Source organism: Polistes dominula, unplaced genomic scaffold (genome assembly GCF_049000335.1).
Source record: "Polistes dominula isolate Pdom_NZ unplaced genomic scaffold, Pdom_raw_medaka contig_373, whole genome shotgun sequence".
Lineage (NCBI taxonomy): Eukaryota > Metazoa > Arthropoda > Insecta > Hymenoptera > Vespidae > Polistes > Polistes dominula.
Genome location: NW_028300899.1, coordinates 1018867 through 1045898, shown reverse-complemented (window position 1 = coordinate 1045898; position 27032 = coordinate 1018867). Strand labels below are relative to the sequence as shown.

Below are 27032 nucleotides of genomic sequence, written 5' to 3'. Positions count from 1 at the left end.
TAAATGTTCACGAGGTATCATAAAATGACAGTTTTGAAATTATCTATTAATTATAAACCGTAGCAAGAATAATTGTAGTATATCTCGTAGATATAATAGATCTGTTGACATAGGAATTTGGATTATGGACAATGATAAGGAATATTGGAATAATCAATCAAATTTCGTTGTTGTAATTTCTATTTAAAATAATGAAGGATGTGTGTGATGTGTTGTTCTCTTTAATGTAATGAAAATTTGATAAATAAATAAATAAATAAATAAATAAAAAGATAGAAACAAAAAATGTAAAATTAATATAAATGATAAATATTGAAAAACTCGTATAGTTAGAAACAATAATAATTGAAGTGATTTAATTGCATTAACAGTCAGAGGAACTTTGCACCTCCCACCACTTTTATCTTTTAAACTAGATGACGTGATATCATGATCTCGTATCAGTCGTCAACATGACGCGCAACGGAGCATTTCCATGGTTATCATCGTCATCCTTTTCGTGTTTCTTGTTTCTCCTTTTTTCAACATTACCATCTCATCAAGAGGATCGTGCCTCGGTTACTTTTGATTTAAGTCCCATATTATTTGGATCTTTGGTGAAAGATTCGAAATCACATGAGTCAAAAGATAATAAATTGCCAGGGTGCATTGAATGTGGAGAATACAGGTATTCAACGTTACAATTTTGAATGATTTGTATTATTCGTAACGTTACATTTGTTCAAATCGAATTAAATTATTAACATGTTTTGTTTTGTTTATTTTTACTCTTATCTATCATTATGATGAAAGATTTCGTATAATGTAAGAAGATATCGTTAAAGAGTTATCAATTCAAATTAGATAGGACAATAGGAAAATGATTCATACTATAAGTGAACTTATGTATAAATATAGATGTCCGGAGAATCCGTCAAAGTGTCTCTTGGGATCCGTATCGGATCCTTGCGGTTGCTGCAAGGCAGGTATATGTGCACGTCTTGGTGGTGAACCTTGTTGGAATTCAAGTATAACGGAACCATACGCTAATAGTCGTAAAGATGGTTTCTGTGCGAGAAATTATTTTTGCCAATTACGTACTGATCTTCAAAAAGAGGTACCTATATACATTTGAATTTATTTGAAGATAATTATATATCTATGATATTTCTAATTTTATTCTATTTTTTTTTTTTTTTGTTAAATCCAAGAAAGAGAGATCAAGAAAGAGATATAGAAAATAATTAAAAGGACATTTTGCAATCGTAATCTCGTACACGTGATATTATTATAATACGTGTCCGTCCTCCTACGTTAATGTTAATTCAACGAACTTCATCAGATCCACTCGTAGCGAGTGAAAGTAATCTCGTCTTGTTTCGTTTCGTAGGCGTCGAATGTAGTATCTCGTGCAATCAAATAATCAAGCAGATCTGATATAATTCGATATGATATGTAAGAGATCTCGCGCAATCAAATAATCAAGCAGATTGTATACAATGAAAGAGAAAAGTTATTTTCTTTTTTCTTTTTTTTCTTTTTTTTTTCTTATCTTGTTGTATTTGATTTTTCATCGATATTCCCTTGTTAACAGTAATTAATATAACACGTAAGATTGCATTTATTTTGATTTTAGGACGTAGCGGAAACGATCTGTATCTGCATGGAACAGACACCGGCATGCGGTAGCGACCAAGTGACTTACGAAACGCCATGCGCTCTTCACGAGAAAGCTATGAGGCTGAAAAGTCATTTATCTTTGAAATTACAACAGCTTGGTCCTTGCCCAACTCGACCATGGATCGTTTCTTACTCGGAACATGTCGTTTCGAATATTGGCCAGCTTGTTCTCCTTTCTTGCGAGACTAAAGGTTTCCCTGTACCTGATATCTTTTGGGAATTTCATTCTCCGGATGGAAAGAAAGTTTTAAAACTTCAAACAAGTAAGAATTTATTGTTAATTGTATTTATCCTTTGTTTTTTTTTTTTTAACGAGTTTAAAAAGAACAAAATCCGTATGTTAGAAACTTTTACACGTCGTTTTATTTTCAATTAATTATTATAAATCATTTGTGGTGTTTAAAGATGAGGAATACATAATCAGCGTAGAAAAAAATATCGATCCAAAATCTTGGACAAAAACGTCATGGCTACAACTACCACGACTAACTAAAGATCATGTTGGAACTTACCATTGCATTGCCAATAATTCGATAGGAGAAGCAGGAGCAGCTTCCTTCGTATCGATTGTTTAAATTCCTGATTACGTTCCGTAGAAAACGTGAGTTCGATTGTGGTGGAAAATGGAAACTGGATTAGAACGGAATTAAAGGGAAGAAGAGGAAACATTAATCATCCTCATCTAGAAGAAATTGTTATCATCGTAATAATTATTTCTTCTTCTTCTTCTTTTTCTTCTTCGGTCGTATAAATGGTTGAATGAAATTTTTTTATAAAAAGAATATGAAATAATCCTTCATATTACTTTACACATTTACACCACAACAAAATGTCGCATTTTATATAACCCGGTTATTATTTATTTGTCGGGTTTAAGGAATATATCAATAAATATTATCTAACGTTAAAAATACTTTAAAAATTAACAAAACATTTGTATTCTCGTTATTGAAAAAGCTTTCATTTCCTTATCAGTTTGATCACCATCCTTCTTGTGATGACCTGAACAAAATTTGTTTCATTAATAATTTGTTTTATTTCTATGATTTTCATTGATAATTAAATCACTTACTGTGGACTTTCCCAAGTTCCACGATCTATCACCACAGTATCTGGACTTCCTCTGGAAAAACAAAGTAAGTTTTTAAAATGTAAATATAAATATGTTTCCTTACAAAAATGTATCTTTCATTAGCGAATTTCTTTTTTTTTTTTTTTTTTAAATATTAAACACATTTTATATACATTTAATTATGATAGACAGTTACATAATGAGATGTTAATTTTTCCAATGTACATCGACAATTTTCTAAGTTTCATAGAAAATCGTCGAGAAATATCTCGGATGATTCCTTTGTCAGATACGTTCAAATTGTTCAATGGTTGAAGCTACCAAAACTTAATCTACAAGCTTCAAACTACTCGATTTTGTTTCATTTGTTAGCGGTTTAGGGTGCTTCAGATCGATCAAAAGCTATAGTTCAACATTCAATACTATATAGCACGTACTACTTGTTCATATAGTATATATACAAAGGTGAAAAGATCGAATGAAGGGTGGAAAATGGGATGGAGGGTAAAACAGTCGATGTTTTCGCAAGATGACAAAAATGCGGTTGGTGGTTGTTGGTTGAGCACACAAGGCAATTTCTTTATAAAATTATATAAAATAATAAAACTAACGATCTCATTGATAACAAAGACGTATCCTTCTTTGAAAACGACGGTCTTCGATATACCAAAGATAAAATATGGGCAATTGGTGTGCTGATTATCATAATAATTGCACATATTAACGTAGCGAACCAGAATCCGTTCTAAAAGAAAGTACATTTCTTATGAAACAAAATACAAATTGTTATTAAAAGTTTACTTTTTCTTTTTTTTTTTTTTTACATACTAGAGGACCTAAAATGTGATTACACAAAAGAAGTCTCATTCCTTTTAATATTTCCCATAATGGTCGACACTTCGAAACGCCACTATCCATTTCGGAAATTACGTGAGTTCTCCATTGATCTAAATAATTATTTAATCGATTTATAAATGTTTTTCCTTTCTGAAAGTAAAAATATCAAATGTTGAATCGATTAAGAAGAAGTTGAAAAATATTTAAAATGTTACTTACCAATTGTGCAATTTTATCTCCTTGATTATCGATGTAATATTGAATCGTTTTTAAATGAGAAATTGATTGATTGATCTGTCGTTGAAATGGTAACAATTGTAATTCCAATACAGCTATTTGATAAACCAAATTATCTTGTATCTTCATCAATGGTTTTACTCTTCGTGATGTTAGATCTCTCATATTGGATCCGATCATTTGCAAATCTCTTGCAACACTTCTATCGCTAAGTTGACGTGCTATGCTGTCCAGTTGATCGGATAGGGCGTTTGGATCTTTGCTTAAAATCGGTCCTTGTATCTGTTACAACACAATGTAAATATATGTGTACCTTTTTGTTAGATCCGTTTAATGTCATCAAATTATTTTTAACGTACCATAATTCTATGTTCTGTAAGATTTGGTCCGCAAGCGTAAAGAAGATTCTGAAGTCGTTGGTACAAGCCAGGTGTCAATATTTTTAATCCCTTTAAATCAACTTTTAATTTAGATTTAGCTCTGGACATTCCAGTCCACATCCAATGTTCCGTAAGTTGTTCCAATTGCATCGTACGATCAAGTCTAAACGCAGGATATGCAGCTTCGTTTTTTTCACACTTTCTACGAACGAACAATAAAATATTTCATATTTATTTTTGCAGAAAAAAAAAAAAAACTGTTCTTCTTCTTTCGGAAAGTTAATTTCATATATTCTCATCATTAAGATCACGTAACTCACTCGAACATATCTTTTAAAGGTACGCTCAATCTTCTTCCTAAGAAGGTTCGACTTTCTAAAATGGCCTCTAACGTACGATATTCAGGATCGTGAAATGGTCGACAGAGTAACATCTCAATATGACCAGATAACGCTAATCCTACTGCGAATATTCCCCATAAACCAATCGAAATGAAGCAGCTCATAAACACAGTACTGAAATTCGATAGAAAATTCTTAGATTGATACCTTTTTACTAACGATTTAGATGACGTCTATTTTTGTTTAACGTCATTATGAATCAATATTATAAGTTTTGTCTCATTTCTCGTTAGTATTCCTTATCTTGGTATTTAAATATAATTTGTTTTATTAGAAGGTTAATATATTTTTAATGTCTTAGAATATTCTTGTAGAGATACCTTTTTACTAACGATTTAGATGACGTCTATTTTTGTTTACGTCATTATAAGTCAATATTATGAGTTTTGTCTTATTTCTCGTTAGTATTCCTTATCTTGGTATTAAAATATAATTTGTTTGATTAGAAAGTTAATATATTTTTAATGTCTCTAATGTAATATTTAGAAATCTTTTTTATCGCGCACGAGCGGTGTTAGAAAAGTTCTTGCTAAAAGCATATATTACCTTATTATTGTTATATTTTGTATAAAAGTATAAAAAAGACTTCACCAGTATTAGAAAAATTTAAGATGTATAAGATGATATTTTGTAAAAATAAATACAAAAAATATTCATTCTATATAAACTTACCACAAGAGGGTTGGTCGGACTTTATCCTCGGAGGATCTGCAATGGCAACGAAGAGCACCGAGTAATAAAAGCCAGACGGGTAAAATGCAGAGGAAAGTGCCTGTCCGACAAAATCGAAGGACGAGTTATTATTTTCATCGATTTATTTATTATTATGTTCGTTGACGTTGTTACATTCGACTACCACGCAATGTTTTATCGCGAAACGTTTGACGTTGTTTCCGATGAAAAATGATTTCTTTCTTTTCTTACTTACGATTCAAGCTCATTTCCATTGAGAATGAACAATTCAGAGCTTGTGAGTTTTTCATAAAAGTAGGACGCGCGTAAAATTCACTTTGAAGAAAGAAAACGTGCGTTCTTTTCAAAAGAATTATAATTAAACATACCGCGTTTAAGTTAAAACGTAGAAAAATTAAATTATTACCATCGTGTTGTAGTTTTTTCAAGTGAAATTTTTTAAACGATCGTATTACGCGATACAAATTTTATGAAACGAAATGAACAAAGAGGGAGAAAGAGAAAAAAAGAAAGAGAGAGAGAGAGAGAGAATTCACAATCGATTGATAGTTGAATGAGATTATGAAAGATTTGAGTATTAGTATAGGTTTTGTATGTGTGCATGTGTGTGGATAAATCAGAACTCATTTATATATCCATTTAATTAAGAATAATACAAAGTAAATTTGTTTAAAAATGACATATTTATTGTTATTATATTAATACGTTAAATATTGAACAATTTCGTTAAGAACGTTAAAATAAATGTATTTTAGTTCAAACAATCTAAAATATTAATAAAATATAATATTAAGTGCTAAGTAAATTGATTATTAATAAGAGTATATTATAATCTAGAACAGGGGGTCGGCAACCTGTGGCTCGCGAGCCACATGCGGCTCTTTGCGGCTCTTTAGTTAAAAAAAAAAAAAAAAGGAAATTTATCAACAAGATTTATTTATGCGAGTTATGCGAGTACTATTTATTTTATTGGCAAGAAAAATTTTGGTGGCTCTTTAAATTTTTAAAATTTTCTAAATTGTAATTTTTGACTCTTCCGATTCAAAAGGTTGCCGATCACTTGATCTAGAAGAACGAAGAATAAATTCAACGAACCGTCTATATTGAAATCCAAAAGTAAACTAATTTATTTTATTTTATTTATCTATATGATTTTCCAAAGAAAAAAATTCTATTTATTATAAATATTATTATTAATATTATTATTATTATAACTCTTTGGAAAGTCATATATAAATAAGAATCAATAAGATAATTTCAATGAATAATTTAATAATTTTTTTTCAACAAACATTTGTTTTGAGAAAATTAACTGTAGACTAAATTGACTAATTTTCTCGTAATATTTTTGATTCTTAAAAAAGAGGTAAAAGTATAACGAATGAAAGATTGTAGAGGAAAAAAATATAAAATTGGACGCGATTTGTACAAAATGAAATTGAATCCTGAAATGTTGCTGGAGTCAGAAGTACGCCATCAACTTTTAACGTTAAGGTTCGTGTAGTCGTTCTTAAGTATGGGATAAATCAGTGTGTAGTGGCGTATATTTTGAAGTGTACTCCAAGAGGGGCGAGGAGGAGGAGGAGGAGGAGGAGGAGGGAGTTGGGGGATGACAAAACTTATTTCTATGGAATAAAAGATTTAGCTCGTTCGATTCTCGACGTAAGAAACTTTCAAATTGGTTTATTCGTCGTAACGTTTGCTACGATTTGTCGCATTTTCGACGTAGATAGATAGATAGATAGATATCTACGTATGTATGTATCTACGATTTTTCGATTGGACATGATGAAATTTTCGAAAAATAAACAAGAATGACGTCTCATTGGTACCTATGAATAAAAGATAAATAAATATCGATGAACAATCGATGTGAAATGTAAATGTGATTTTGAAAGAAATGAAAGGTAAAACCTTTCTAATTTTTTCATTCTTTCTTTTTCTTTCCTTTATTACACAAGTGGCTCAACTTCGTACCTTCTTACGGTTGGTAGATAGTTAAAAAAGTATATATATATATGTGCATGATATAATACATATATACTTTGGGCAGGAAAATGGTAAATCGTTTTAACGGTACGAGAAAAAGCGTTGAGAGAAAAGTAGATAGTATTTTATATCGTTTTAAAGGATAAAAAAATTGTTCTCCCTTGAAATTTAACGGAATATGTAGAAATAGTTATATGTACCATACGTACCAAGACCAACGAACCATCTAGTCTGTTCGAACGCTATGATGTAGGGTATCACATAATCCGTGATACCTCTTGCAGATTTGAGCTGTTTCGAAAGTTCTGTGCTGCTCGTTTCCATGATCCTTGTCTTTTGGAAAATCCTGGCACGTGCTACGTTTATCTCTCGACGAATTTCTACGAAAAAACAACAACAAAATATTTTAATTAGCTAATTTTCTCTCTCTCTCTTTCTCTCTCACTATATATAGGTAATATATGCTCATAGTTATGAAAGTGGTCTAAGGTAAGTCAAAATAGAAAAAATACAACCATGAGTTTATCAATTATTTCACAGCCCATTATTTTCAACTAAATTATGTAATTTAATGTAATTTTCACGATATTGTTAATACATATTAACAGCCCGTACAGTAGAACCGCGGAAAATACGCTAGTAGCGAAAGGGTGTTAAACCTTTTCTTTTTAATATCATTTCATACAATTTTTTCTTATAGAGTCGCTTAAGAAGATACACTTGAAAAGAAAAAAGACAAAAAATTAGGATTCAGGTAATCGAAAGTTAACGCAAGATGCCATTGTGTTAAAGTAAGAAGAGCAATGAAAATAACGTGACTGGTCATGGCGATCTTTTTACTTCAACCGTATTTCACAGTCTCAATAAGGAAGAAGCGGGCCGTTAGTCGGTAAATTTTCTTGGAAGCATCGTAGATTTATTAAGACGATCAAGCACAGAAGGTGAATAATAAACGACGAATTACGCCATTCCACGGGTGTCATTGTTCTCTTTAGGCAAAGCTCAGCAATGGGTATCCTCGAGATTCTTGATCTACTCACTTCCTAGACCGAGAATATAATGGGGACGGTTGACCTCAAATATCTTCCAAGGTTTTTTTTTTTTTTTCTTCTCTTCTGCTTCTTCTGTTCTTTTATTTTCTCTTTTGTTGATTTTTTTTACCCATCATTTTTATCTTTAGGGGGGGGGGGTTAATAAAACACGATATGGATTTCGCATTAGATGCTGAGGGGTGTCCACCGTCGCACCATCCATATTGTCCTCGATTTAACCACAAGGGAAAGAATAATATATATATAAAGAAAGAAAGAAAGAGAAAGAAGGTAGAAAGCAAAGGTCGTTTAATCGAGATTGGACGATAGGATAGAAAGTGAAATGAAAGAAGAAGAAGAAGAAGAAAAGTCAGTCAATGTACAGGTTCGAGACACGACGGTGAGACACGAGCAATCGTCAACATTGTCCACCCATGGCATCAATCACCGATTCCCCCTCATTGGCCCAAAGTTTGAACGGATGCCACCATTGGGGTTTGACCGTATACGATCTTCGCGAGAAACTAGACGCTGTTTGCTCCGAGCATTTACCACGTTTCGTTCGTCTATCAGGGGTTTTCTTTTCTATCTCTGTCTCTGTCTTTCTTTCTGTTTCTCTCTCTCTCTCTCTCTCTTTATGTCTTTTTTTATCTTTCCCTTTTCGCTACGTTTTCTTCTTCTTCTTCTTCTTTTTATGGGTTTTATTTCCATTATTGTACAGAAAAGAAACGCCGACGTTCGCTTACTTGAAAACGAAATAATGATTGCTGCCTTAGAAAGGGGTGTTTTATGATCAAATTTACCATAGTTTAAAAAAAAAGAAAAACGTTCTTTTTCTCTTTTTTTTTCAGTAGGAAGATCCATTGTTAATCCTTATTTATTTCTACTTCCCAATACCCACATAACATGATAAGTTTTGAAATCTTTCAACGAAACTCATGCAATAAATTTGACATGGAGACGTTCGTCTCACATGTATTTAACTATTTGAAATGATTGACCTGTATAAAATGATATTTCGATTAGGTGTGTATAACTAGGGTAGTTTCATTCATTCGTTTGATCTTTTTCCAAATATTCCACATTGTATTGTGCATTGGTTATCGGTATGGAAAGGAAAGTCAAGGAGTATTGTACTGTAAACTTTGATAGACCTCTTCAGTCACGTTGAATTCTTGTCAATCGAATGGTTTTATCATATTCTACCTACGATTTCTCGCATCCAAAGTATTTCTGGCGATGTAATGAGGCACGTAAAGGTATTCTCCTCGTGCTTGACGTCCAACATCGGTTAAATTCTCTTTGCTGTTGCTACGTAAACGCATAATACGATCGTCCCTTAAAAGCTGTAAAATTCACAAGAAAATATTTTTCAATTACAGATATAGATAGTTAAAGAAAAACAAAATTAATATGAGGTTTAATATGTTATATATATATATGGGGAATTTTACGTCAAATCGATACGTAAATTTTGATTTACAATATTTAAATAAAAGTGCAAGGAAATTTGTATGTGTGTGTGTTTTTTTTTTTTATAAAAAATAATACACATTATTACTATTTTCTAGTTCATTTTTGTATTACGATTTTAAGATGGTCTAATACATTTAAGGCATTTTCACAAAGACACAATCCTCTTTTCTTTTCTTCTTCCTCGGCTTAAAGAATAAGATTCACTGACCGTCAAAATCCTTTCTTTTTTTTTTTTTTATCCTTTTTTTCCTTTCGGTAAGCTTCTACATTCCATTTGGGGAAATAAAATAGAACGACTTTATACAAGTGCGATGAGGTAATTATTTTTAATAATGAAAAATTGATAGCAGTATCTTACTCGAGTTTTGTCGAAAAGTTACTTTTCTATTATATTAACCCTTAAAGTGCACATGGGGCGTTTGACACCCCAACAAATTTGTGATCTCTTGAAAAAATGGGTGGGTATTTGTCTAGTGTCATCTAGTGTTAATTCAAATAAGTATAAAACTTATTCTATTTTAAAAAAACATGTATCAAATTACTTTTCAACAAATTTCGAGGTTTAAATATTAAATAGCGGCTTCAGTAGACGCGTTCAAAACACATTGAGGGGCTGTCAAACACCCACAGTGGCGCATTTTAAGGGTTTCATATTATTTTTCTTTTTAAATGGAATATTTTTAATTCAATGATTTCTTTACGTGATCGAATAAAATAAAATTAAAAGGGAATGTTTGTGGAATAGAAACAGGAAGAAACGATTAGTGATATAGTCACAAAAACGAGAGATTGTTGATTTTCTTTTTTTTGTTGTTGTTGTTGTTGTTGGAAAATTTTTGAAGTATATTATTCATCAAGAAATGCAGGTAAAGGATTCAAGTTTGTTCAGCTGCTTACTTCGAAAAGTTTTTCTCAGGACTAAATTTTTTTAGTCATGCCTGTCCAACGTAGTTAAGCGTTTATCTTATTGTTTCTTTCTATTTCTTTTACCAACTAGGGATAAAGCCTTTATCCATTTCGAACGTCGCCTATTCAGTCTTCCTGCTTCTCAATTCGATTTTCTCACGAACACACAGCAACTTTGTCTTTTTCTTTGTATTTTTTTTTCTTTTTTTTTTTTTCATTTCATAGATAAAAATACAGAAAAGAAGAAAAAAAGAAAAAGATAAGGAAAGAAGATTTTGTAATTGCAACGAATAAAAGATAATCGTCGGATAAGAGAAGTTCATTAAATTCATGAGATAAGATTATTGCTTCTTTTTTTTTTTTTTTACTTTTTACTTTTTACTTATCTCTCGTAGAAACACTTTTTCTTCTTTCTCTCTCTCTCTCTCTCTCTCTCTCTCTCTCTCTCTTTCTTTTTCTACAAATTAACAGAAGTATCGAAAAGCGAATCTCGTAGCTCATTTTAGTTTTTTTCTTTAATTCGTTTAGAAAAGGTATCGTATAATTTATTAAATTAACAATTCAACTTTATATCAAACCAATTTTTTTTTTTTTTTACAAGACAACGAAATTTAATTTAAATTTAAAGAGAAAGAGAGACAGAGAGAGAGAGAAAGAATTAGTGAGAGAAATAAAATATAATTGAATTACTGGCGGCCTTCAATTCTACGTTAGCGCAATTCGTTATTTCGCGCATTTTTAAATCCACATATCTCAAGTACGTAGAACAATTTGAGAAAAGACACAGCATTTTATAGAAATCTTTATCAAGAAAAGAAAAAAAAATGGATGGTATTCAACTAACTCTTGACAACTTTACAAAGGAAACACCCGAAAGCACCTAACATTCAACATTTTCAACACTTTCAGGAACCAATTATGTGCGAGGGCCCACTGTATTCAATAAACCAGTGGTTCCCAATCCCAAACTTTTTTTCTTCTATCGTCCCCCTTTCCAGAAAATTAATTTTTTATTTGGTTTTCCTTTTTTTTTTTTTAATAACTCAAACAAGAAAATTCATCCCCCTCCGCCAATTCTCCTGTGGCCATCATCGTCCCCCTTGAATCGCTTCATCGCCCACAAAGGGGGCGATATCGCCCATTTTGGGAACAACTGCAATAAACGAACGAACTAATGCACTATGAAATTCTTAACTTACATTTCTTTGAAATATTTTTTAATAAGATTCAAGCTCGAAACACCTATCTGTCGTCGATGGTTTTTTTTTTTTCAATAACAAAACGTACATCGTTTCATTTTTACTTAATCGAGTTTTTAGGAGTGATAAGAATATATGAGAATTAAATGTGTAAGGATAAACAATTTCTATTTGTATGAATGTACATATATTGGAAGAATTGGGTAAAAAAAGGGTGAGTGGATGAGGTCAATGTTATTGAAAAAATGTTATTTACTTGTTCCATATGCAGAGTCAACCGTAAACCAGATGGATCAATGACAGAACACAGTGGACGATCCTGTGCCGAACACGTTCTAATTGCACTCTCTAAATCTCGTTTAATCACATCGGTTTCTTGATTCAATTGTGCACCAAGATCTCGTGCTCTTTCTCCTTCTTTTAATAAAGATTCTGCTCTCTTTGATAGTTCTTGACTTGCTGAAACATCCGGATCCGAATTTTATTAAACGAGCTGTAAAGATCATCGACACGTACATACATTTTATTGTTTTTTTTTTTTTTTGAAGTGAAAACTTCTTTAAATAAATCTAAAAATAAACCCTACAATTATCTTACTCCTGATACTCTGCATTCGACTCATTCTCTCAAAGCGAAGGTTTTAAGAAGGTTTCACTTCTAACACGTGTGATCTGCACACATGATATTTTGTGTGTGTGTGTGTGTTGGCAACATATTGGATAGAATGAGAAGGAGAAGTAAGTGAAATTGAATAAAAATCATCGATTTGATGAATAATTGAACGATTCGTATTTTAGCTTATTTTTTTGCTGATAATTTTACTCTTTCACGTTCGAATTTTCGATCATGATATTTTCTGATGAGTTTATTTACTATGTAAACAGATCTAATTAAAATACAGAAAAACATTGTTGCCGTGGTAATTAACAGTCTAGATCGTTCGTTCCATCTATTCAAGGAAATATTTGCAAAATCTACGTTGATATCATTAATGAAAATATCGTTATCATAATTAAAAAGTACATTGCGGTAAGAACGTTGAGAATTTAATTATCTTCTCTTTCCCTTGATCTCGAATTCTCGGGTGAATCTAATTTTCGTGAAAATTACCATTCACGCAAATTGCGCCAGTTATTGTGTGGCTATTTTTTCATGGGTTAAATAAAACTATAAAAAGAACAAGTTAGGATTGAAGAAATATGGACTTTCTACATTTTTAAATATACAGTCGTTACGTATATCTATTACATATATATGTACACATACATATTTAATATTATTCAATAATATTGCTTCAAATATTCTCTCCGATTTCTAATTATATATATATATATATATATATTCAATTTATATTTTTAATATATCATTTTATAACCCTTTCGTAACTAATGACTAATATCCTAATTAACTTACTAAATGTAAACTAATTAATCTAACTCAACCTACCCTAATCTACCAAACTTACTTAACCAAACCTAACCTTCGTAACCTTACTTAACATAACCTAACCTACCTATCCTACCTAACCTTACTAGCCTACCTAACTCACCTAATTAAACTAACCTAACTTCATTTACTTAGGAATATTAAGTAGGTTACTTACACGGTAAATACATATACGCTACTAAGTTGTCCATTCAAAGGATTTGTATGTATAATCGACCGACTAATATTATAAAGGTCAAACCATGCGAAGATACGAACGCATGAGCGAATTTTATTCTGAACGGTACTCCCACATTTTTTCTAGCAATAAAATCGATAAGAATTTTGTGAACAACTTGATAGTTGTATAATTAAATAACGTAGAAAATTCTTGTCGATTTTGAGAAAAAAATTTATGAGAAAAAAAAAAGAGACAAGCAGATGTATTTACATAGAAAGACACGTGGTCCGAGGGTGTAAGACTTTAAACGTAACGGTCCAAAGGAAAGCGTAGTTCTGGTAGCACGTTCTAATTTAGTTAGTACACAGTTAGTAATTCAGGTACAGTGACTAAGTGACACTTTAAGTCGAGAAGGTCACTTAACACTCCGGAGTTCTCTCTTCAAGACCAGCCTTACATGCTTCTCGTACGTACCACCTTAACCAACCACGTTGTAACGAAACGTGTGTCTTTTGCACAGCCCTGTCGTTTACATTTTCACCTTGAAACGTGTTCATGAAATACGTATCTACGTATATACGTGTATAATGCATACATAGATGCATCAAGCCTATGGTTAAGCGTTTGGAAATAACGTCAAATTTATGCATTTATGTTATGCTAGCTAATAAAAATGTTCCTACAAGATTAACGAGTTTACAAATCACCTTTAAACCATTGAATCACAAATCATGGCAAAATACTGGACAAATAACGTTTTTTCAGAAATTTATTTACGAATATTAATTATATATTGCAATTGTTTAAATGAATTCATTTAAATACTTAAACTTAAATAATAGAAACATTTACTAGTACTCTAAGTATTAACATATTGTATGTGTAGTATGTACTAATACGTTTTTCGTATATTATTTGCAAGATATTTTGAACGTCAATTGTGAGAGTATATTTCGAACTGTAGGTATGCATATTATAATATAATACTATTATTATTATTATCATTAGTATTAATAGTCATATTATATAAATAATATATTTATTCAAATCTTATTCGAATGCAGTTAAATTAAAAGTAGCTTGCATAACAATGTGTTAATAGATAAAAACTTTGTTAAGATGTGATATATTTCTCTTAATAAAAGTCTACGTACGAAGACACACATATACACACATATATATATATATAGATAAATAACTACGTGTAAGGGTTATTAATATTCGTCGAATAATTTCGATTCTCGAGAAGGGTTTTACTTGATGCATGAAAGCAATAAGTAAACGACTATGTCTCGTTTCTACGTATATAAGAGTATGTATTCATGTTGTATAAATTAATATACCATATTTCCTTGGGCTGCGCTCGTATAGATACGTAGTACATACTTACATACATATTTCTATGTATATACATGTGTCTATTGTAGAACTATGAATATGCAAACATTTTAGTGCTGTTCTGTCTTTCGACTTTGTGTTGAACATATACACTTCTCTTATGTATATCCCATGTAAGAATGTATGTAAGTACGTATATATGTATGTGTTTGTACTATGAACACTCAAGCTAATGCCAATTATTCTTTGAGAATAAGCTTCTTCTCGAATGGAAAGACGTTTTAAAAGATGAAACTCGAGACAGATTGTAGGTATTATGTTTTACGTGTAGATTTACGAGAGGATAGTCTTCTATAAGAGCTTTATGAATATAAAAAAAAAAATGAAAAAAACCAACAAAAAAAAATTAAGAAAAATAATGTACAACTTATGTGACATATTATTAGGTCGAGTCATAAATAACTTCAGTTTTTTTATGAGACAAACAATGACGTTTCTGCGACTGATAAAAGTGCAAGACACCTTTCATGGAGTTTTTTTTTGTTTTTCCACTCTTTGCAATTGTTCAACGTATCTATTGGATTTTGCTCTCAATATTACCTTTAAAAGGTTCATCAAAGTTGAAAATACGTCCTGCACTTGGTTCATCTTTTAAGATCGTATCTCCAGAATGGAATTTGACAAACCAATTTCTGACTGCCCTATCAGTTATCAGTCCTGCACTGTATACACTGCATATTTTTTCAGTTGCCACTTTAGTGTTATTGCCTTGTTTCCATTTTTAAAGTATTACATGTCGAATATTCACTTTTAAGTGAATTATTTTTACTGAACCGATTTTAATACAAATTTTGCACACTGTGTGCAGTTTTATTCAACTTGAAGGATAGGATAGTTAATATCTCAATTTATAATCGGTATAAGGTAATTCGTTGACTTAAAAAAGACGTGTGTATCGGATTGATCTAGTTGATTCTATGAAAAAGTTGACAGAAGACTAACTGAATCATCATCTATACAGTGATATCAAAAATCCGTTTGTTTCGGTGACTTATATAAGGTAAATACGAGAAATAGATTCTACATAGTCGCATTGGAAGTTACTTAAAACTCGACCTAATATTTATTAGATAATTTTTGGAAGTCAGTTATAGAACATATTGTTATGTATCATTTTTATCATTGCATTACCGTTTGCCAGATCCATGAGTGCATCCAATGCAACGTCAAGGCCTGTTTCTAAAGCGAGTTCTCCTTGCACTGGTTTGCCAAGCAGTTCTTCCACGTCTTTAACACAATAAAAGTAAACATAATTGATAAACAATGATATTATTCTTTGGTTGATATAATTAATTATATTTAATATTACTGATCATTTATTTCATTGATAAAGGATATTAAAAAAAAAAAATAAAAAAGAAATAATATCGGTTGGTTCTTTCGTGACAAGCATTCAAATTACCAATCTAAGGTACTACGATAATAATCATAAATCTTATCTCTCTCATCTCGTGGATTTGATAATTTATGTATCCTCATAACTATTACTCGTTATCTCGAACTGATAGGAATTCTCAATGGTTGGTCCACCATCTCTCTCGGTAACAATTTAATATTTCCTGGAAATTCTGACCCCTTTTGTTCATTGATAATTTAACCAACACTATGAATTATATCGTTTAATCTCGTGATTATATATTCGTGATGATCCATAAAATATTTTAATTTGTTTTCTTTTTTTTGTAACTTTAACTTCTTAAGGGATGGGTCAAGAAAAAAAAAATTGTTGTTCTTAATAAATTGTCGTCTTAAAATAAGTAGGTGATATAAAACACAAGACTCTTATAAAACTGTAAATAAGTTTTGAACGTAAGAATAAAATAGAAAAATGTTTCAAATAATGTTTACTTTTGGTGTTAGGTGTTATACCTAATAAAACAGAAGACCTAGATTGCAATACATTGTTAAACACGTACACACACACACACACATATAAAGGTATATACTAAATATTGTATACCTATACTCTCGTACGTTGCTAGAGTCTTGATATATCTATCTTATGGAGATGGAAAATCGAAAGTCATATGACAGTGTAGGTGCATAAGGGCTTTGTAGCAAACGCCGTAGGTAATGTCGGCGGCTGCATTATGCTAACGATCGCAATTTGCGTTCGGGTTGTTAACGTACCCGTCGATGGACCTATTACACGACGATTACAGACTGTCGATAGCTTTCATTAGACGTCTATGCGTTTCTACTCTCGATGGATGTTCATTAGAAGATAGGGTTCCTACCTACAATGCTCTGATAATCCTTCGATGCAAGCAAAATGCTGTATATCGACTTAAACTCGAACTTCGGATTATGACCTCCTTGTTTGGATCATGTTAAATCCTTACTGTTAATTGCTTACTCACTTACACGCATTGTTATTTCATTATTACTAGTAATATTGAGTGTATGTATTTTCTTTATGAATTATTGTCTTTTGTTATAATTTTATTTTTATCTTATTTAAAACTCTCTTCTTTTTTTGTTTTTTTTTTTATTTCAATATGCTCTCATTTTTGTATTATGGATTGTTGTATTTTTTATTTAATGTTTATTTTACAGCTAAAGGCGTAAATATACATAGGTCCTCTGTATTTTTTTTTTACTATAACACCTTTATTGCTGTATTACCAATTAATTTAACATGGAATTTATTGTGATATGTAACATAGCAACGAAATATTGGCAATTATTTCAATGTCGTTTTGTTAATTGCTTTGATATTTGCAATTCGTCTATTTTAATTTTATTATTTTTATAATTAGGTGTAAAATTATAAAAAATATCCTGTTAAAGTTATTATACCTTTGTGTTACAGTTACAAATTTTTGTATTTTTTTCTTTTATATTTAAATTACCGATTATTATTGAAGGAATGCACAAAATAAATAAATTAAATTAAAATAGCTTAGAAAATTACTTAAAAAAAAAAAAAAAATTAAAAAAAAATTCATATAATAAGTTAATTTATATCTAATAATCATCTATATCTAATCTATCTAATTTATATCTAATAAGTTAATTTTTATGGATTATTGCATTATAATTTTTGTTTGATATTTATTTTATTTTAAATATACGTTTTTATTAAAGTAAGTTTTTTTTTTATTTTTTTTTTTTTATTATTTTATTTTAATCTATTTATTTGTAATATTCTTAACATTTTAATTACTTTTGTTTACGGCAAAATGTTTAGAGAAAGGAGTGATCTTAGCTGATTCCATTAAAACTCTATTAAAAGTAGTTTTGGGTTATCTCTCTCTCTCTCTCTCTCTCTCTCTCGTTCTCTCTCTCTTTCTCTCTCCCCCTATTTTTAACTGTGTTTCTCTCGTGGTTCGCTTCTAGTAGAATATTAGTCAGTGGGAAAACAAGGTAGCCAGATCGGAACGAAATTAAAAATTCTATCTCATCGAAGCCACGGGGATGAGTTTTGGAAAACAAACTGAAAATTAATTTCGGTCTTATTACCGTTATGGTTTATACTGTAATTATTGTACAATTAAAAGCCACTACTGAAAATACTCTAGAGTTGAATTTCAAAAAAGTAATGTACTGTAATAAATGTTCCATTAAATGTTGAAACGAGTTGTTATTTTCAATGTAAATACACATTTTGAATATCATATTTTATGTGATGATCGAAATTATGTGAGATTTTCAATACAATTTTTATGATTGACAAACGAAAATGACGTGTTTTAGTTTAAACGATCGTTAATTAGAATTATTTTATTCCTTTATACATAAACACATATTATAATTATTTAAGTAAACATATATATATATATATATAAATAAAGATATTTTTGTTTGTTTAAAATTTACAGTAGATTTTCGTACGACTATGCTTGAAATTGGTACGATTTTCCGAGGCGTAACGAAAAACTCGAAGAATCGGAAACGAGCGAGTTAGAATCGTTAGGATAGAGGAAGCTTTTAAAGAACTAGGATTTAACAGGAGGGGGGTGGAGGGGTGGGGGAGGGGGAGAGAGAGAGAAAAAAAGAAACTAAAATAAAAGTAAATAATACGAAGAAAGTAAGTGAGTAAGAAAATCTGTAGAAGGAAATACGTGCCTTTCGAAAATCTCGAAACCTTTTTCTATCTTCTTCGAAAAGAAAGAATTAAGGGTAAATTTGAAAAATAAATAGAGGACATTCTTCTGATCTCTTTTACCGTTCCTTTAGTCTCCGATGTAAGTGGATGAATGAATGAATCATTAGGAAAAAATTTGTGTTAGGAAACATTGTCTGCTGTTGATTTTAGAAAAAATCTCTTCAGTAGTGTTAGCGTGAGAAAGTATTTCGTAGGGAAATAACTCGAACCCTCGTAAAGGGGAAAGTTAAAAGACATAATAGAACCTCCAGTATGTGAATAAAAAAAGAACGGAATTTTCATGGAATTCTTTGAGGTACGGTGGGAATAAAAGTGTCTCACCTTTTTTGATACATCGTAATGCACGGTTGGGACATTTTTAGTCCCATCTCAAAATATCATTGTAATTTCTACACGTGCTCGTAAATTTCTATTTCATCTTAATTTATGCAAAGCAAATTGGTTATTAATTGTTTTTTTTTGTTTTTATGTTATATATTTATTAATAAAAAATATAATATATATATATTTTTTGTTTCATTTAAAACGTAATCAAATTTTGTATACAACATATAGATAGGACTATTTTTTTATTATCTGAAATTTTGTATCGCAAATAGTTAAATAGAATATTATTTGAAATGCGTAAGATATCAATGTTAGACTAAAATAATAAGACAGATTATGATATTATTTATTATTTGTTTTTTTTTTTTTTTTTTTTTTAGTAAATTAACCCCTTGAGTACTGAATTATTTGAACATTTGTATGTATACATAACGAATTTAATTTGTTATTGTAATTATATATGGATTAATATGTAAAAGTAATACACTTTATTTGAAATATATTTATATTGATGATATAAATATATATTTTTCTTTTGCAACAACATTTTAATTACTAAATATTAATAAATATTATAAATAAAACAATATACCCAAGTAGGCAGATGACGTGTCTCACACGTCAAATGTATTCAAAGGGCTAATATTTGTTTTAACAGTAGATTGACATTTATAATTATTGTTTAAATTATATACATTTTATTTGTTTTAATAGTAGATGATGACACAATAGTGTTCGAATAATGAAATGTTTCGATAACGAAGCATACGATTAATAAAACATTCAAGAAACTAATAGATAATTATCATCAGAAAATTCTGAAAGTATTTGTTTTTAACTTCGAAAATAACATAATTTTTTACTTGGAAAATAATTGTTACAAAAAAAAAATAGGAAACGTAATATTATTGAATATTTCTATTACTTACTGTCTAAATCAGCAAGTATTGCTTCACTCGCGACATCGAGACTTCTCGTGAGACATTTTCTCAATTGTGTTGTGGTATCTTGATGATAGTCGTCGAGATCCTGTAATGCCGTTTCCACGACCACGGGAAGCTTCTCGATTCCAGTTCTTGCGTATTCGTTGCAGACCATCATGGTGACCATGCACGAGCTGTGAAAATTGTATCGAAGATTGTATCGTTCAATAGAGAATCGTTATTAAGAGCCTATCTACTATAACACGAGTCTGCTACACATAAATTGTTTCTCTTTTTTACTTTCCTTTATTCCCCTTTGTTCCCTCTCTCTCTCTCTCTCTCTCTCTCTTTCTCATTTTCCCTAAGTTTTTTTTTTTTTAGTCCGGAGTTTCTTTCGTAAGAACAAAATTGAATGCCCTCTGTAAGAAAACTTGGTTAAATCGAAAACTTTCCTACCTACAGCTACACTTCTATAGTCTTGACGCAAACCTCAAAATTGATTCGCGTAATTTGTTCACCGTATATAACACCACAGGTAACTGTCGATAGGTTTTTTTCATCTTCCCTTGTTTCGTTAGAAACATCGATAAAATCAAATTGTATTGTGTGAGTTCTAAAAATGTCTTGCTAAAGTCTTCAAAAGTTTAACACATGCACAATATTTTTTTTATGTTTTATGTTAATTAAATATAATCCATTTTATGACAAATAACAAAATAAAATTACAAAACAATGTTGATATTTGATTTGGTAACTTCATAAATTACGGTCTGGTAACAGCATGATCGTGTTCAAAATATTTACCTGAAAACATATAAAATAAAAAATATAAAAATTATTGTTAATAAATCGAAAGAAATATATATTCAAGTTAAAACACACGGTTATTATGAGATCAACGTACCGTTCTCTTCGAAATCTATCGTATAAACTGTCAGATTAAAACATTTCTTTTATTTCTTTTTATTTATATTAACTACCGAAATGCATATGAGTTTATATGATTTCCCCCAAAACAGTAATATGATATGTCTGTGTGTGTTTATATATATATATATATATGTACGTGGGTATGTATGAACATTTATTAAAATGCTTGCTTCGTTTATAAAATATGTAGAAATGAGATCAAAAAATAATGTATAACACATGATACACGAACACGACTTGTCGGTAACCGAATAGTATGACGATTTAGAAAGGAAAGGATGAGTAGAAGTTAAATTTACGAAAAGAATTATTATCGATTGAATGTTTTGTTTTGATGTATATACATACCTCATTACCTCGACTGTGAACTATATTCAAATGTAGCGTTGTTTTTATTCCCGTATGATCTCATCGTCGAACCCGAAAGTACGCCAATTGATCTTCGTGTATTATCGGTGTACTTCGTAATAGTTTTCCTTACTAAATGTTAGTCTTATTAGAACGTCGGTACGAGTAACAACGCGTTATTATAAAAGTGTCAAATGTATTTCGCGTATACGCGTGCATGCGTTTGTGTAAAAGTGTGTTTTACAAGTAACGTGCATATGTGAGCGAGTGTATGTGCTTACCGACGAGTGATATACATGTGCATATGTGGATACGTTGAAATCTTAACCACTTCAGGGAGGATTGTTTAATGGTGAGATAAAAATGATTTCATATTTTTTTCTTTTTCTCTAACTGTACATCGAAACTAACCATTACTAGTGCAGCTAAACCAAATATAACATGGTGCGCAGATTACACGTGTTAAAAGTGAAATCTTCCAAAAATTTTCAAAATCTTCACAAGTTTCAAGAATAAGATAATTGTAGGATTTATTTATTATATTATATTATTGCCATATATAATAAAGATCACCGATATGGTCTATGGGTGGAATAACTGATAAAAAGTACACATTTCCAAATTCAAGCAATAAAAATCGTGACCCTTGTATAGCGGCCCTTTCACTCCGTTGCCTCGTCATCTACCTGTTCGTTGCCTGAACAACCCATTTCTTTTCAAATCACTCCCTATTCTAAAGAAGTTTTCACATCAAAAATATTCTACATATAAAAATTGATCTAAAGAAAGGAGAAAATAAAAGTTGTAAAATATTTTACAAAAGATCCAATACCTACAAGTGTCTATTTTTTTTTATTAATCGTTCACATTATATAATTATACTCCACGTATATAGAGAGATATAAAGTGGCGGTGGTGGATGGGGGGAAGGGTAAGGGGGGGGGAGGGTGGTAGTGGTGGTGGTGTAGAGGATAGAATAGATGCAAATGGATGGAATTGATTTGAATCCATTCTTCTTCATTGATTACAGATTTTCTGAGAGAATGGAGAGAAATTCGTTTCCATTGAGGACGACGAACTCTCTCTCTCTCTCTCTCTCTTTCTCTCTTTCTCTCTTTCTCTTTTTTTCTTTCTTTCTTTCCTTCTGTCTCATTCATTCTCTTTCGTAAAATATCTTTAAAATGAATATGATACCTTCGACTTACCCGAGTAGGAAGACAAAAGCTGTTAGAAGAAACGCAAGGACCTCCGGATACCGGCAGGGTTTGTAATCCTCTCTAATTGGACGGCAAGCAAGCCAGAGTTCTGTGCCAGGTACTATGCAGGCCATGATGCAGCAGACACCAATTGTTGTTAAAAATATCGCCTCGACGTGCATCGACTGTAATCATCATGAAAATCATCATCGACGTAATAAGTAACATAAAGAAAATCATATAAAGACGATTACTTTCTCTCTCTCTCTCTCTCTCTCTCTCTCTTTCTTTCTCTCTTTCTCTCTCTTTTCGCGACAGTGACTTTGACGATCGACCAAATTGCTTTCCGTTCTTGGAATGACATGGGTTATCCGAATTTTGAAGTATTTCTCTCTCTCTCTCTCTCTCTCTCTCTCTCTTTCTCTCTATCTTACTCTTACTCTATTTTCCTCTCTCTCTCTCTCTCTCTTTACATGACATTCTCACTAATATATTTGAAGAGACATATTTCATATATCAGAGAGATCTACTTACTTCAGATATTAATTTTGAAGTGGTAATACGGTTTTCTATAGCTTCTATTAATAGACCTGTGGAAAATAGAATTGAAATATTTTGAAATTTTCTATATTTTTATTTATAATTTATTAACGGTGATAGTTTGTTGTTAGAAAGTTTTTATGATAAAATATTTGTTTATTTCAAGTTTTTATAAAAAAATATAATTCATAAACGTGTAAAATAAATGATTTGACTTATTGTGTGAGATTAATGTTTTATTAATTTGTATCGATAATTTTGAACGATAGTATAAAAAAAGGAGATGAATTTTAATTTATATTATTGTATTCGAAATATATTTTTGGATTTCATAGATTTGTAAAAAATACGTGTTAGAACTTTTGATAATTTGAATATTGTTAAAAAGTGTCGAACGAAATTGTCAACGTGTCAAACAAACAAACAAACAAAAATTGTTTAATTTATTAAAGATTAATATTTCCTATTATTATTATTATTATTATTTTTTATGTTATATTACATTGTTTTATAGGAATACAATTTAAAGAAAAAAGAACACGTTATATTACTCTTTGATACAAAAAGGAGAGAAAGTATTTTCCTCTCGTAATATTGATCGATATTCATAATTTTCCCATAAAGCAGCAAACCGAGAACGCGTATGAGCGAATATAATTGCAAACGAACCGCAATAGTTGGATACGACTGCATTCGAATTTATTTATCGAGTCATCTGTATGCATGTGCACTATACGCGCTTTCCGTAATGGAACGTTGGGAGAGAATTAAAGCGACGATCAAGGGAAGCCACAGTAAAACATCCCTTTCTCTCTCTCTCTCTCTCTTTCTCATCCCTTTCTCTATTACTGTTATTCATCAGTAAGATTCAGCTTTGAAATGAAAAAATATTTCGAGAGATTTCATTTCTGGAAGAAAATAGACAACGTAGAGAGAGTATTTATTTCGATTTCTTTGCTAAATGCATATACATACGCATGCGTATACATTTTGTTGTTGTTGTTGTTGTTGTTGTTGTTGTTACCTTAATATCAAATGATATATTCAAGTATTTTTCTTTACAAATGAAATTTAATGTGTTTTTTTGATTTTTATTAAAAAAAAAAAGCAAACGAATTACTTATTTTTTCCGACTGTCAACGAAACGAGTTATCGATTATTTGATGAAAAAGATAATATATTTTCAAATGTTGTTAAATAATAGGTGTATCGTACTTTACCGATCGGTACGTCGTACGGATGAACGAGATAAAGAACACTTCGTAAGAAATTAAATAGAAAAGGTGCTTCCTCGAGATGTAGGGTTGCCATCTTGAAACCACCATCGGATATCGTTTTAGGAAAATTTAGTTTCGGTGCTTGTTCCTCCCAATCCTTTCCGATCGACGGTGTCCAGAAATGTGAAACGTTGCTATTATTTTTCATATTATTATCTTCTATATAAATGTCGATCGAAGCATCGAGTTGTTCACGTTGATTTTCACTCGCAATGTTTAAAGCAATGTTGCTACTAATTGTCGTACAATTATCATCGATATTGTTGATTTCTATAATCATCGTCGTATCATCATCATCATCAGTCTGTGCGTGAACGTTCGATAAGATCGCGATGACAACGAGAATGATTCCTCCTGAAATATATTTATTAATTACATTATATATATCGATTTATATTTTTGTTTTTATTATTTTGTTAATAAATAAACCGTAAGATTGAAATTGTGTTCGTAAATAAGAGAAATTATTATTTGTTTTTTCTTTCTTTTTTTTTTTTTATGATTTAAATATTTTATTCAAATTATTTGTATCATATTTCGATGTGTTACGTTTAAAATGAACGTTTATATTTAACGTTTCTTGTTTCTTTGTCGTTATATTCGAGAAGATACTTTTTAGGGATTTTTAGAAGTCTAGAAAAAAAAAAGGATCGAACTGATCGAGGAAAAATAAACCACCAATGACGCGAGATCACCACCACCGTTGCGACATCGATGAGATAGAAAATAGTTCGTTTGAATCCTCTTCGTGTCTTTTTAGATTTTTTTTTTTTTTTTTTTTATACGAACGAGAACGATGACAACTTTCTGTCCTTATCGCGTTCTCCTTTTTCTCTTTCTCCTTTCCCCCGTTAGTTCTGTGTTTTCATCGACGAGTCTCCTCCTCTGACGTATCCTTCGCGAAAATTGGATTTGTCCACGGTGCGGAAGGGAAAAGGAAGGAAGGAAGGAAGGAAGGAAGGAAGGAAGGAAGGAAGGAAGGGGGAACTTTAAAGAAATGTATAAATGAGAAAAGTACTGTCAAACGCGATGAAAAGAGAAAGAAAGAAATAAAAGAAGGAAAAAAAACTATCCAAAAGTTCTGACAAAACTAAGATGACTTTATTGTCACATGCGCGCACAATTTGACGACGTGTCGGCGTGAAAATGAAAGGAGGAGATATTTTCTTTTTTTTTTTCAATGTGTATTTCAGAACAAACGTACGAATTTGCAATACCACTGGGAGTAATTGAAAATAATAAAAAGAAAAGAAAAAGAAAAAAAAAATTAGAAAAAACAAAAGGTACGAATAAAAAAGAAAACTAGAAAAGGGATAGTAAACGAGAATAGAGTACGTGCCATGGATCAGGGCCATTTTCCGTTCGGACGTTTGCCTTCTTGCCGGCGTTTCTGTTCGAACGTTCTGATCGTTACTGCCAAGAGAGACATAAAAAAAGAACATTGGTAAAAAAAAAAAAAAAGAGAGAGGCAATACGGTTGCCGTACAACCGCCACGAGCTGACTGTCGTTTTACAGAATTCGCAGAGGCTTCCTTACGAAGCCTCTCAAACTCTCTCGATGTTGTCGAACTCTTGGCTTGGATCGAAATAGAGTGAAAGAAAGAAAGAGAGAGAAAGAGAGAGAGAGAGAGAGAGAGAGAGAGAGAGGTAAGGAAGGGGGAAAAAAAGATATGTATGAATACACACAGACTCACACACATGTACGTACGTATATACGTAAAAACATACTAGGGTGTGAAACGAGAGAGGGTGGATGATAAGTACTTTGGTAAGGTATAGGAATAGAAGAAGAGTGTAAGGGGAATAAAGAAAGAGGTGGAATCGTGAAATAGAAATCGAAATGGAGCTGCTGAAGTAACCGGGTTACTTCGATACGTTACTTTAAACCAGTACTAAGATTTTCGAGGGTAATCCTCATCATATGTGTACGTGTGTCTCGTATTTATGTATTTATGTATTCATGCGAACGTGTCTTCTTCTTGTTCGGGTAAAAGGTAATGGTGGTGGTCTTTTTTTAGTTTTCTACGTCGTGGAATATTGGCATCAGGTGATAGACGGACCCGTTGGAAAAAGTAGATTTCGAAGTGAAAGCAACAGATAGGAAGTTACGTAAATGTACGAATGATGGATATGGGTATGGAACTTATTTCAATTTCAGTTAGATCTGTATTATTATCGTGTTAATGGAAATCAAAATTGCTTCCTTTAGGGAAAATTTCATGCTAACGATATTTAGGATTTTTGACAGATCAATTTTTTTCTTTTTTTGTTTTATTTGTTTCGGTAGAATTTGATCTTGATAAAAAGATTGAAATATTTCTTATTATATTTTATAGATAGAGTGGTGGTACTTGAGTTTGTTTTTTTTTTTATTATATATGAGAATTTTCTACGAACGTATTTATTATTTTCTGCGGATAAATGTTTTTTTTTTTTTTTTTTGATAATATGTTATATTTATATAATAAGATTGGAATATTTTTAATATCTTATGAATGG

At 30.9% G+C, this 27032-nt stretch overlaps 2 protein-coding genes across 2 annotated transcripts; one reads left to right on the top strand and one right to left on the bottom strand.

The window, feature by feature from the left end:
* The first annotated feature begins 416 nt into the window (after positions 1–416).
* Positions 417–2590, top strand: LOC107064999 (insulin-like growth factor-binding protein-related protein 1). The gene is made up of 4 exons (XM_015318257.2): positions 417–667; positions 898–1096; positions 1616–1922; positions 2065–2590. Exons 1-4 carry the CDS (start codon positions 453–455, stop codon positions 2232–2234), a joined length of 891 nt encoding a protein of 296 aa, XP_015173743.1. The 5' UTR covers positions 417–452; the 3' UTR covers positions 2235–2590.
* prom (prominin) lies at positions 2373–26032 on the bottom strand. Its single transcript, XM_015318235.2, has 17 exons — positions 25873–26032; positions 24477–24887; positions 23251–23306; positions 22726–22901; positions 20249–20436; positions 16016–16111; positions 12137–12339; positions 9510–9645; positions 7478–7648; positions 5259–5358; positions 4506–4700; positions 4165–4387; positions 3788–4087; positions 3560–3718; positions 3343–3476; positions 2732–2782; positions 2373–2661 (listed from the first exon to the last, which is right to left on the bottom strand). Exons 1-17 carry the CDS (start codon positions 25973–25975, stop codon positions 2640–2642), a joined length of 2724 nt encoding a protein of 907 aa, XP_015173721.1. The 5' UTR covers positions 25976–26032; the 3' UTR covers positions 2373–2639.
* Positions 26033–27032: the final 1000 nt, after the last annotated feature.

What these genes read in the sequence shown, in the direction of transcription:
- LOC107064999 (XM_015318257.2), top strand. Translation starts at nt 453, where the DNA reads ATGACGCGCAACGGAGCATTTCCATGGTTATCATCGTCATCCTTTTCG. An exon ending in ATTGAATGTGGAGAATACAG is followed by an intron (nt 668 to 897) that starts GTATTCAACGTT and finishes GTATAAATATAG; the next exon opens with ATGTCCGGAGAATCCGTCAA. An exon ending in AGTTTTAAAACTTCAAACAA is followed by an intron (nt 1,923 to 2,064) that starts GTAAGAATTTAT and finishes TGGTGTTTAAAG; the next exon opens with ATGAGGAATACATAATCAGC.
- prom (XM_015318235.2), bottom strand. Translation starts at nt 25,975, where the DNA reads ATGTTCTTTTTTTATGTCTCTCTTGGCAGTAACGATCAGAACGTTCGA. An exon ending in TACTTTGGATGCGAGAAATC is followed by an intron (nt 7,649 to 9,509) that starts GTAGGTAGAATA and finishes GTTTTTTCGTAG; the next exon opens with AAATTCGTCGAGAGATAAAC. An exon ending in TCTTTGTTATCAATGAGATC is followed by an intron (nt 2,783 to 3,342) that starts GTTAGTTTTATT and finishes TTGTTTTTCCAG; the next exon opens with AGGAAGTCCAGATACTGTGG.